Source organism: Pristis pectinata, chromosome 8 (assembly GCF_009764475.1).
Source record: "Pristis pectinata isolate sPriPec2 chromosome 8, sPriPec2.1.pri, whole genome shotgun sequence".
NCBI classification, from domain to species: Eukaryota; Metazoa; Chordata; class Chondrichthyes; order Rhinopristiformes; family Pristidae; genus Pristis; species Pristis pectinata.
Window position 1 is genome coordinate 88,115,639 of NC_067412.1, and position 13,052 is coordinate 88,128,690.

The 13,052-nt window shown below is 41.2% G+C and overlaps 1 protein-coding gene across 3 annotated transcripts in view; it reads right to left on the reverse strand.

The window, feature by feature from the left end:
- The window catches only part of col4a5 (collagen, type IV, alpha 5 (Alport syndrome)), a 210,240-nt gene that overhangs the window by 33,990 nt on the left and 163,198 nt on the right, over positions 1-13,052 (reverse strand). For all 3 annotated transcript variants that reach the window (XM_052022091.1, XM_052022090.1, XM_052022092.1), the window contains 7 exons: positions 11,044-11,175; positions 10,153-10,251; positions 9,764-9,853; positions 5,951-6,090; positions 4,570-4,696; positions 2,975-3,055; positions 1,020-1,118 (listed from right to left, as the gene is read on the reverse strand). In XM_052022091.1, the coding sequence (XP_051878051.1) occupies positions 1,020-1,118; positions 2,975-3,055; positions 4,570-4,696; positions 5,951-6,090; positions 9,764-9,853; positions 10,153-10,251; positions 11,044-11,175 (768 nt within the window). The remainder of the gene's footprint in view (positions 1-1,019; positions 1,119-2,974; positions 3,056-4,569; positions 4,697-5,950; positions 6,091-9,763; positions 9,854-10,152; positions 10,252-11,043; positions 11,176-13,052) is intronic.

Here is a 13,052-nt window from a genome sequence, read left to right on the forward strand (position 1 = left end):
AACAGGGCAACTTTAAGAGAGGGCTTGGATTTCTGCATTTTCTCCCAGATCTTGTGCTTGTATTCAAACAAGTTATCAAAACTCATGGGGCACGATATTGGCTTTGGGCAATATTGTAGAATGATTGGTACTGATTCAGCTGCTTGTATATATATAATCCTCATTTTCTTTCCCATTACTTTAGAATAAAACTTAAAACATAAAAACAATGCTTCACGTCAGAGACCAGTAAAGAAGAGCTGTTTGTAAATCCTTTACTCTTTGGCCCACAGATGGTAATATGAGATCTGTATCTCCTATTTTCACAGAAAGACACAGACCAGAATTTGACATTTCAGTTCTTGCTGCATGGCATAACACAGGATGATAGTTGAAACAAACCATCAGAGTCAGGTCTTTTCTAAAATGTACATATTTGTTTCCCTCACTAGATTATTTCTGCCTTTTTTTTAGTTATCACAATCAGGATGGACCAGTTCTTGCAAGAATTATAGTAAAGGTGAGGAATGAATGTTTCTAACTCTCCTTCGTAAACAGCAAGGCTAAAAAAACCTTCAGACAACTTAACCTATAATCTCTGTAAACCATCTGTTACCATCCTGTTCCACATTAAGTGACAATAATTGAACACTCTCAGCTTTATTGAATTACGCAGTCCCGAATACATCTAACTTAAAATCCTTCCTCTTATTTTTGAATCGCTCTACCTTTTTAGTCAATGAATCCCTTCCCTCTCCTACACCCTTTGATCTTCCAACTCTGTCCTCCTGTAAATCTCCCAGTCTTTTCCTTCATCATGAATGGCAGCATCAACCCTGCTCTGAAAATCCATACTTAGAGCTCTCCGCCTCTGCCCTTGTCAAATTCGTCCACACTGACCCAGTCCTGACCTTCCTCCTTTGGTCAGGTTTCCCATATGCTTATGTTTCTGCAAAGCATTATAGAATGTTTTACATGACCTATAAATGTAAGGTACGAACTCTGTTTGAGGCATTGTTTTTTTAAGGAATTAAAGTAACCTGGATCTCCCTTTGGACCAGCTGGGCCAGGAATTCCATCACGGCCAGGTTGTCCTTTCTCTCCTGGCAGACCTGGAGGCCCAGGGCGACTCTCCTCACCTGTAGGCAAAATAATTGATTAAAACCTGTATTAATTTTGAACAATCCAAAGGAGAAATTAAACCAATACACATATGTTATTCAAAATAGTTTCTTTGATTTCCGGTCTCCCCTCCTCCATCTGCATATCACCCCTCCACACTTGGATCCACCTATTGCTTGCCAGCTCTTGCTCCAGCCCTTCCCTTCACCTTCTTATACTGGCTAAGTCCCCTCTATCTTTCAGTCCAGATGAAGGATCTTGACGTCAACTGTCCATTTGCCCCCCCCACAGATCCTGCTTGACCGCTGAGTTTCTCCAGCATCTTGCTCCAGATTCCAGCATCTGCAGTCCCTTGTGGCTCCACCCTTTTGCTGCGTACAGCTGAGTAAAGATGTGCTTTCTTGATGTCTAGTCATTAAGAGATGTACATGAACAGAATGCAGTAATTCTCCTTAGCTTATCTTTCTCACCATAGGGTAAGGAAAACAACGCCCTTTCCCTTTAAAGAGCCCTGCTCTGCACAGCATACTCTGGTCAAGTAAAAGGATCTGCTCTAAAGACTCCACTGAAGTTCCTCTAGAACTGATTTGCAGGAATTTTATAACATAACATGCATTGTGACAATTACTCTCCTTGAGAGAGCCTTCGTGGATGATAGAGTGGCTAAAATATATGGGCCATAAATGTACTCCTTAATTTGATGTAATATTGTTTTAGCTGCAATAAGCTCCTACTTAAGAGCCCATTTTTTAATAAGATAAGATAAGATATTGTTACGAGCCAGGTTGCTACTTGGTGAGTGTCCTTTTAAGGCACCTGGGCGGTCGTGTGTGCATGGTTTTATCTGACTACTAAGAGTGGGAGCAAAGAAACGTCTGTAACTGGAATGATGTAAGAGTCTGAAGAAAATTCACTGAAGTGCTGGCAACTGCACGAACAGACTGAGAGAGAGAGAGAGAGAGAGAGAGAGAGAGGTAAAAGTTGGTAGCACTGATTGCTAGTCTCTGTATCTACGAGTGAAGGACAATCGTTGTGACTGTCACTATACAATCCATGTATGGATATTTCTGGAGCAACCTGTGGAGTCCACTTTGTCGTTAACCTGAACTGGAAAGCAGGTATATCTGTGGGCCGCCACCGAGTGCCCTCGAAGTGGCAGATATCTCTGACTAAAAGCAACAGAGTTCTTCGGCAACTGAGGTGTCGTATGGGTTCCATCGTGGAACTTGTGGAGTTTGTAAACTGCTCTCTATATTCTCTCTACATTCTCCTGTGGTTTTCAGAAGTCTTTGCTCATCATTTTGCTTCGTGACTTGCTAAACTGAACTTTGAGAACTGTTCCTAGACTTGGGGGTTTGCGAACTTGCCACACACACACTTCGGGTTTATTTTGGGGTCAATGTCTGGTATCTAATGTTTTTATTTCTCTTATTATTACAAGTAGTAATTAATAAATAGATTCTAACACTTATACATGGCTTGTTGTGTTTCTATTGTTGCTGGTATGTAACAATATCTTTATTAGTCACATGTACATCGAAACACACAGTGAAATGCTTCTTTGCGTAGAGTGTTCTGGGGCAGCCCACAAGTGTCGCCACGCTTCCGGCACCAACATAGCATACCCACAACTTCCTAACCTGTACGTCTTTGGAATGTGGGAGGAAACTGGAGCACCCAGAGGAAACCCACGCAGACACGGGGAGAACGTACAAACTCCTTACAGACAGTGGCCAGATTTGAACCCCGGTTGCTGGCGCTGTAAAGTGTTATAGTCAACATCAATTTAGTTATGATATCCCAAGACCATGATGAATGGACTTTTCCAGCCAATGTTCAATCTAAATGTCACTCTACACTATCTTCAATATACCTGGAGGACCAGGAGGTCCAACAAGGCCAGGAGGACCTGGGAAACCATCAGCTCCTTTCGGACCAGGAATTCCAGGAGTACCTGCAGAACAAGGAACACAAAACTTGGTTAGCCAATACTATTTAGCCTGTGTGAAAAATTCATGTACCCACTTCAGAGCGACTTCAGCTATGTACAGTTGTGTACAGCTGAACATAATACTTTTGCCCACAATAATCGGTTCACATGAAACAGATTAATTCTCTCTCCATTCCCCCACCTGGCTCCACTCAAATCTCTGATTAAACCACCAAGGTATTTTTGGACTTTAACTGAAACTTCAAAATAATTAAAAAAACAAGAAATATTGCCCGAAACTTGACCCAAAATATACATGCCCTAAAAACAGCAATACTATTCTAAGCCTTTCCTTGTTGTTTTAGTCACGTATATTGTTGTTTGAGCTGCTTAAGATGGGACTTAAAAGGATTCAACAAAATAATGAACAATTAACAAACAAAATCAGAAATTATGGTCTGTAGTGTAAATCTGCTGGGCCCAAGAGCATTAATTTCATAATGACCATTTCACAATGACTTGAAATAATATCGTCCTGTTCCTGCTGCACCTCAAAGACAAGGTAATGGACTGAGATACTGGAAATAATTGAAAGAGAGAAAAGGTATTTTCATCCAAAGTCTGCACTGGATTCGATCCAGATTTCATGGGGCACATATTCAGCCCATTAATATTAATCAGTAAACAAATGCTGATGGTTCACACAGGAACTTTACGTTTTCACAACCATCTTTGGATCAGAGGTGAAGCAGCACATTTTTGTTAACTGCAGCCTATCTGAATAGGACTGAAAAGACTTCATTACTTCATCATTTTTATCCGTGCATATACTATAGATATTAATCTGTAATAAATAGTGAGCCAGTTGTATCCAGAGAACACAGACAGCTGAAGACACATTGAGAAAGGGCACTTTCAAGTGTTTCAATACATATATTGACATGAAAATCATAGTCAACCAAGATGACGTTCCTGCTAATGGTACTTGCCAGAAGAAAATTCTACAAGCAGGGAAAGTCAAGAATGAAGTTACCCTGATGTTAACATGGATGACAGAGTATTGGGGTCCTGCAGAAACTGAGAGGTTGCTTTGGGTGCTGTCTGTGTGCACGTGACCATGTGGGTTTCCTCCCACATCTCCCAAAAATGTCCGAGATGGTAGGTTAATTGGCCACAGTAAGTTGCTCTGGTGTGCAGGTGAGTAGTAGAATCCTGGGGGGGGGGGGGGGGGGGGAGTTGATGAGAATGTGGGGAGAATAAAAAAATTGAATTAATGTAAGATTAGTGTAAATAGCTGGTTGATGGTCAGCGTACACTCATTGGGCCAAACTGTCTGTTTCTGTGCTGCATCTCTCCATGACTAACCTAAGCTACTACCTTAGCCTATAGCAACAAGAGACATGCAACCCTCTCTCTAGCTCAGCTGGCAATATTTGAGTTGAATGATAAGCAGATTTTTAAAGTTTCAGTGTAACACATTTTAATTGCAAAAGGTTGAACTCTTCTGAAAAACAGATTTTGTTTGGACGAGGACTTACCTGGGAATCCTGGCTGACCAGGATCACCTTTAATACCAGGTGCACCAGGTAATCCAGGAAATCCGGGGGAACCTGGAGATCCTTTGTTTCCGGGGACTCCTGGTAAACCAGGGGAGCCTGGTTCACCCTGGATGTAAAGAAAAGGAGCATGTGAGATATTAAAATGAAGAGACAGAGGACATCAGTTAATATCTGCTTTCAAGAATACCAGACTTCAGCTGAATTGGCCCAGATTTAAAGCAGTTATGTTTAGTAACCAAGCTTTCAAGTCAAGTCCAACAAAGACTGGATTTTTCATGGCAAATCAGAAACTGAATTTGAATGGCTAAACTGTATATATTGCTCATTAAAAAAATAGTCTTCACACAATTAGCAGAAAAATTAAATACTTCACACAAAATATCACGGTTGCCCTCATTTACTTTACCTTTCCAACCAGCAGGAAAGGTATGGTTGTTCTGGAGAGAGTGCAGACTAGATTAACCGGGATGTTGCCTGAATTGGAGGAGATTAGTTATGGGAAAAGATTGGATAGGCAGGGCTTGTTTTTCCTGAAGTGAAGGAGGCTGAGGGGTGACCTGACATATGCTGAGGCATATAAATAAGAGGCATAGATAGGGTAGAAAATCAGAATCTATTTCCCACGGTAGGGGAATCAATAGCAATAGGTCTAAGGTGAGAGGAGGGAGTTTTAAGGAGAGGAAAGTTTTTAGAGAGTGATTGATATCTGGAACTCGCTGCCGACGATGTGATGGAGTCATAGAACAGAGAACAGTACAGCACAGGAACAGGCCCTTTGGCCCACAACGTTGTGCCGAACTAATTAAGCTAATAATACCTTATTAAACTAATCCCTTCTGTCTACACAATGTCCATATCCCTCCATTCACTACATACTCCTGTTGGTATCTAAGAGTCTCTTATACGCCTGAACTCTATCTGCCTCCACTACCACGCCTGGCAGTGCATTCCAGGCACCCACCGCTCTCTGTGGAAAAAAACTTGCCCCACGTCTCCTTTGAACTTACCCCCTCTGATCTTAAATACATGTCCTCTAGTATTAGACATTTTGACCCTAGGAAAAAGATGTAATCACTATGTTTAAGAGATGTTTAGGCAGGCACTCAAATAGGCAAGGCATGGAAGGATAGGGACCTAATGCGGGCAAATGGGAGTAGTGTAGATGGACAAGAAGGTTGGCATGGACTTGGTGGCCTGAAGGGCCCATCTCTGTGACCCTCACTCAACAGAAAACCAAATCCCTTTTTATACTGAACCATTATGCTATTTGTCTGAAAGCAAGTTACAAGCTGGTCATTTATCATATTTTCAAACATGAGAAATCCTGGACTTTTTCTTTCAGGGGAGGAGAAAGATTAACCTTTTGCCCAGGAGGGCCTGGATCTCCAAGGACTGGTCCACCCGAGTCACCCTTTTCACCGGTAAAACCTGGCCGCCCAGGGGAACCAGGCTGACCTGGGCGCCCTGGGTTCCCTGAAGAACCTTTAATGCCTGGTGGACCTATTATGCGTAAAACAGAAATATCGTTACATCACCTAGTGTAACTGCAAAATGTTCATTATATAAAGATATTCATCAGTCAAAGTTTATTGTCATATGCACAAGTACATGTATGCATAGGTGCAGTGAAAAACTTACTTGCAGCAGCACGTAGCATCATATAAGCAGCATTCACAGGAAAAACATAAATTAATCTTAAATTATACACAATTTTTACGAAAGAACACATTAATGATATATTAATAAGCATGATTTCAGTAACACAGGCTGCTTGTGATCCCAAAAGTTTGCTTTAGAATACTTACAATTGATTTTTGTTTTCGTGAGTGATATTTACACAAAGACATCTATTGCCTAGAACTTTGCCACCAACCAGTAATACTAAATTGTAGAATAAAGCCTTTCCTTGCTCCCAAATCGAATTTTGGGTGCAGAGTACAATGCAATGATGGCATTATATTCAACACTACTGAAAGGGGGTGAATTTTTAGACTTGATAGTCTCATTTCCAACATCCAATGCTACTACCAAGAAATCAATAACCAAAGTTCATGGGATCTGAGCAAAAGTGTTGGATCCAAAATTAGCTCAGTAGCAGAATCAAAGGGAGATGGGTGTTTTGGTTAATGGAAGTCTATGTTCAGTGGGTTCCTGCATGGATTAGTGGGTCCTTGTCCTCACTTTACATTACTGAACTGGATTTAAATACAGGGCACATGATTAAAAGTTTGCTCATGATAATTAGCAATGTTGTTGATGGTAAGGAAAAAAGTCGTAGACAGCAGGGAATTATTGAAGGATTGGTCACTGATCAGGTGGGGGAGAAAAAAAAACAGAACCATGAGGTAATGTATTTGAGGTCTGCAAACAGTGCACGGAAATACACAACAAACATCGAACATAGAACAGTACAGCACAGGAACAGGCCCTTTGGCCCATGATGTCTGTGCCGAACATGACGCTGAATTAAACTAATTCTCTTACGCCTGTACATGATCCATATCCCTCTATTCTCTGCACATCCATGTGTCTATCTAACAGCCTTTTAAACACCACTATCACTTCTGATTCCACCACTCTCCCTGGCAGCCTGTTCCAGGCACCTACCACTCTATGTAAAACACAACTTGCCACACACATCTCCTTTAAACTTCCCCCATCACACCTTAAATACATGATCTCTAGTACTTGACATTTCTACCCTGGGAAAAAAGGCTCTCTACCCTATCTATGCCTCCCATAATCTCATAAACTTCTATCAGGTCTCCCCCCTGCCTCTGCCTCTCCAGAGAAAATAACACAAGTTTGTCCAACCTCTCATTGTTCATACCCTCTAATCCAGGCAGCATCCTGGTAAACCTCTTCTACACCCTTTCCAAAGCCTCCACATCCTTCCTGTAATGGGGCGACCAGATCTGCACACAATACTCCAAGTGTGGCCTAACCAAAGTTGCAACCTGACTTCCTGACTCTTATACTCAATGCCCCGACCAATGAAGGTGAGCATGCTAATATGCCTTCTTTACCACCCTATCTACTTGTGATACCACTTTCAGGGAGCTATGGACTTGGATCCCAAGATCCCTCTGTACGCTGTTAAGGGTCCTGCCATTAGCAATGTACTTTCCCCTTTCATTAACCTCCCAAATTGTAACACCTCACACTTGGTCGGATTAAACTTCATCTGGCATTTCTCCACCCATATCTGTAACTGATCTATATTCTATTGTATCCTTTGATAGCCCTCTGCAATGTTCACCACTCCACAATAAAGTGTAGCATATTGAAGTGTACAGGAACAGAGAGATCTTGGAGTGTACGCCTATTGATCACTGAAGGTAGTAGGGCAGGTAGATGAGGTGGTTAAAGAGGATACTCAGCTGATTGGTCTAGGTATGAGCAGGAAAGTCATGCTGCAACTGTGAGAAATGCCACCTAGGCCACAAATACAAAACTGTGAATAGTTCTGGGTTAGAGTCAGACACACACAGGACCCAGAGGGAAAATATTGCATTGTACCACTCATATTAAGTCCTTGATTTTCTTTAAAGTTGATTTTTCAATGAAAGTGCATATCATGGCACATGAGAACAAGAACTGATGTGATCCATTTTCTTGGCAGCTATCCTTATAATTTAACACTTTATCTCATCCTCAGATACCGTTATCGTGTCATTTATTCAAACTTCTATCAGGTAAAGAGCCCCAGATTTGGAAGCTGGCCATCAGGGGGATTTTTTCACATAATTAGTTGTTCCTTATCCTTCCACAAAATGAAATTTATAATCCCTGTTTTTCCATTGATTTGTCTTGGGAAATACCCTTTCCCCAAGTGTGGGGGCTAAGAAAAAAGGGTGACAATCTAAAAGAAGGGTCTCCTTTCTGTTCTTCAGGAATTTCTAATGTATCTGTGTGGACACAGTTGGACCTGCACCTGCAATAGACATGGAAAAGAGATAGTACAGAACTAAACTATATCTATCTCCTATTGTCTTGTCTGTTGGGCAGTAAAGTCAAAGTCAAGTTTATTGTCAAGTACGTGTATGCACAGGTGCAATAAAAAACTTACTTGCAGCAGCACCACAAGCAGATAGCATCATATAAGCAGCATTCACAAGAAAAACATATGAAACATAAATTAAACAATTTTTACAAGAAAAAAAACAATTAGAACAAAAAAAGACGAAGTCCATTTTAGTGCAAAGTGTTGCTAAACTGTAGTGATTAAGGTTTTGCCGGTTGTTTCAAGAACTGAATGGTTGAAGGGAAGTAGCTGTTCTTGAACCTGGTGGTGTGGGACTTCAGACTTCTGTACCTCCTGCCCGATGGTAGCTGCAAAAAGGTGGCATGGCTCGGACGCTGGGGATCCTTGATGATCGATGTTGCCTTCTTGAGGCAGCACCTCTTGTAGATATTATCAATGGTGGTAGTGTTTCTGTGAACAGGCTCAAGGACAGCTTCTATCCCACTGTTATAAGACTATTGAATGGTCCCCTAGTATGATAAGGTGGACTCTTGACTTCACAATCTACCTCATCATGGTCTTGTACCTTATTATCTGCCTGCATTGCACTTTCTCTGTAACTGTAACACTTTATTCTCCATTCTGTTATTGCTCTTCCTTTGGACTGCCTTAATGTATTGATGTGATGAAATGATCTGTATAGATGGTATGCAAAACAAAGATTTTCACTGTACCTATATTTACCCTGCAGTCACTGCTAATTTGGGGTCTCATTAAATAGCTGGTAGTACTGACACTATAGCTATACTCCTTGTTCCTTTCCAGTAAAGCAGCCCAACCATGGCAAACATTCATTATGCAGGAGAGGAAAGCAATTGCCTCCAAACCGCAAAATTTGCCCCAGCAAATCAAGATCATGGCATGTCGGTGTGTTCACAGAAGCTCACCTCATCTGTGAATCCAGGTAGAAATGATTTCAACAGAACTACATTTCAGAAAAAAGTACAATACACAGCTGTTGTTATGTTGCATGTCTAAAGCAAGGGCAAATATCTGCCATAACGTTTCTAAACTACTTCTGGCTATTATTAACCAGAAGGGCCTTTATACAAAACTCAACAATGAATCAGAAACTTAACACTGGTGCTCCATAAGGTGAATGGGAAAGCTGTTGTGTGTAATTAAAAAGAGAATCCCTTCTAAACTTACCTGGAAAACCCATTTCTCCCATTGGTCCTTTTGGTCCTGGTCTTCCTGGGGTTCCGGGTTGTCCTGGGAGCCCAGGGTCTCCTTTGGTGCCTATAGAAATACTTTAAACTATTAATAAGCAATAAAAGAACCCCTCAGACTAGACAAACTTTTACTCTCAATGCAGGAAGAATCACACACAACTGACAACTGCAAACATTTAATGAAACAGCACTGCAATTTCTGTGCCACAAAATACAGTGGGGGGAAAAATTCAGACAGAGGCACAGAAATTCTTAACAATAACCCCAATAGCTTCACCTGTTGATAGACCTGAATGACCTCAAAACACCCCTCATGTACTTCTCCCACTCTAAGGCAGAGAGTAGCAGGGAATTGTTTGTCCTTACCTGGACCTCCTGGTAAGCCTGGTAAACCATCTTGTCCTGATGCTCCTGGATTACCAGGTATACCTGAAAAACCCTTTGGACCTGGAAGTCCAGGTGACCCTTAGAAAGAGAAGCAAAATATAACTTTTACATATATATTCTTATCAGTGTTTAACTGATCAGACAATTCACTGTTTATCAAAATTAATCATATACTTGTTTAAAGATATGTAGAACTATATACTAAAATCATTGCCCCATTAAATCTATACTTTAGAGGTGTACACTTTAAAATGCACAGTCCATTCACATTAGTGCTCTGGTAATCATGGAAACTGAGACAGAATTGATGCTTTTTTATCCTGTGCGTGTACTGCCTTGCATTGATTTTTAAAGTAAAAAAAAAATTTGCTGATCAGACAAACTGGAAAATTGCCTTCCTTTATACTGGTAATTAAAGCTGAATTTATAGATCCTTCATGTAGTCCCTAGTGTTTGCTGCTATCCACTGGTTGACATTAACCATCAAAGCTATTGAAAGCCATTTCAATTCTCTTCTACAATGATTCAACTAAAAGGGCTTAAATAGAGGATGTCTGATTGATGTACCTGAACCCCTGTTACCACAAATGGGCGCAAACCTGGTGTGTTCAGTGTTATAGATACCAGGCTTCTTATATACAGCTATGTTGATGCAGAGTAAGTTTACAGGCAGAAGATCTCCAAATCATTACTTGGAGATAAGAACAGGACAAGGGACAAGCATAAGAACAGGACAAGGGAGATTGTATTGCTCTCTATTTACCATATGTTGTCTTCTTATTCTTTCCTTCTCTCTGTAACTACACTGAAGTCACAATAAATCACACATGCCAATACAATGGAGAAATGTGCTTTGAATTTTTATCGTACCTGGGAATCCCTTGTCTCCTTTTGTTCCTTGACCAAGTGGTCCTGGAGGACCTGGCAAACCAGGATCACCTTTATTACCTTTACTTCCAGAGGCACCTGGGCTTCCAGGACTACCCGGGAGTCCTTCATTACCTGGGACAGGTAGAAACATTATTTAAAAAAAAGCCAGAAAAATAAAATTACTCACAGATAGTGAAATTCATTTTAGTCAACTAGCCACTGAGAATCTAAAACCCCAAGTATCTGGAAATAAATAACTTTTCTGCATTAAGCCAAAGTGAATTAAGAAGTTAGTGAAAAATTAAAGGAACATTGAAACATTATGCAGTCTCTCCATTCTGAAACTTCCACCAATAGCGCCAGGATCAATCTGTTGCAGCTGCTAGATTCTATTATTGGTATTGGTTTATTATTGTCACTTGTACCGAGGTACAGTGAAAAGCTTGTCTCACAAACATTAACATTGAGTGAATTTGAGGCCAAGTACAATGTGCTAATGAGACTATATATGTAGTACAATTAGTGTTACACATGGATGGATTTCTAGGCAAGTCGCTGTTTCCATGGTGATGATAACCAATCACAATTCACTCATTGGGAATTACAGTGCCAAAAAATGCCAGATCTGAATTGAATCTTGGCAGTCAGCTACTTATTTAGAAGCCAACAGCCAATTGAAGGGATTCAAGGCACTGGAGGTCACGTTGAGAAATGGGGAGCAAGATCGGCTATCGGAGCATGTTGTTGGCAGCAGAATGGTGGAAAGGAAAATGTGTGCGTGTGTATGTGGGGCAAGGGGTTGGTGGAGTGGGTACCTGGAAAACTCTTAAGACCATAACACATAGGAGCAGAATTAGGCCATTGGCCTATCCAGTCTGCTCCGCCATTCGATCATGGCTGATTTATTTTTCCTTCTCAATCCCATTCTCCTGCCTTCTCCTTGTAACCTTCGACACCCTTACTAATCAAGAACGTATCAAGCTCCGCTTTAAATATACCCAATGATTTGGTCTCCACAGCCGTCTGTGGCAATGAATTCCACAGATTCAATGCCCTCTGGCTAAAGAATTTCCTCCTCATCTCTGTTCTAAAGGGACGTCCTTCTATTCTGAGGCTGTGCCCTCTGGTCCTAGACTCTCCCACTACTGGAAACATCCTCTCCACATCCACTCTATCCAGGCTCTTCAATATTCAGTAGGTTTCAATGAGATCCCCCCTCATCCTTCGAAACTCCAGCGAGTACAGGCCCAGAGCCATCAAACACTCCTTGTATTTTAACCCTTTCATCCCTGGGGTCATTCTCGTAAACCTCCTCTGGACTCTCTTCAATGCCAGCATATCCTTCCTTAAATATGGGGCCCAAAACTGCTCACAATACTCCAAATGTGGTCTGACCATCTTATGGGTGGTGAACACAGAGACAGAAGAGGCCTAGAACAGGTGTAAGAATTGGAGGATTTTAATTATTTAGTATTTTACTCTTCATTTTCTCATCTTGTTGGGTTTCTGACAACTTTATGTGGTAGCAGGGACTCACAAGAGGTAAAAATGCCATTAGGGGCCCATGCGTGTCATGGGACATCAATTTGGAATTGGAATTGATTGCAATAAACTTGCAGTTTGTTAAGAAGGGAGTTGGAAATTGCATTTTAAATCCTCTTATACTCCTTTCCTGTCAAAGGGGGAGAATTAAGTTTCCCTGGTGGGCTATATGGGAGGGAAGGGTTAGATAGATCTTAGAGCAGGATAAAATGTCAACACAACATTGTGGGACAAAGGGCCTGTACTGTGCTGTAGTGTTCTATGTTCTAAGATTTCCTATATTGTATTGATTCTGCCTCACTTCCCACCCCCCCACCCCTCCTTACCCCCACTCTGCGTTGGAGGCTTTGACCTCCCAGGGAAATTATTATTCCCCTCTGCTACTCCACTGTTAAAATCAGTGCCTGTATTTCTCCAATGAAGGCAATTCCAGTTTCTTCAGTCTGACTTGATAGGTATGAGTTCTG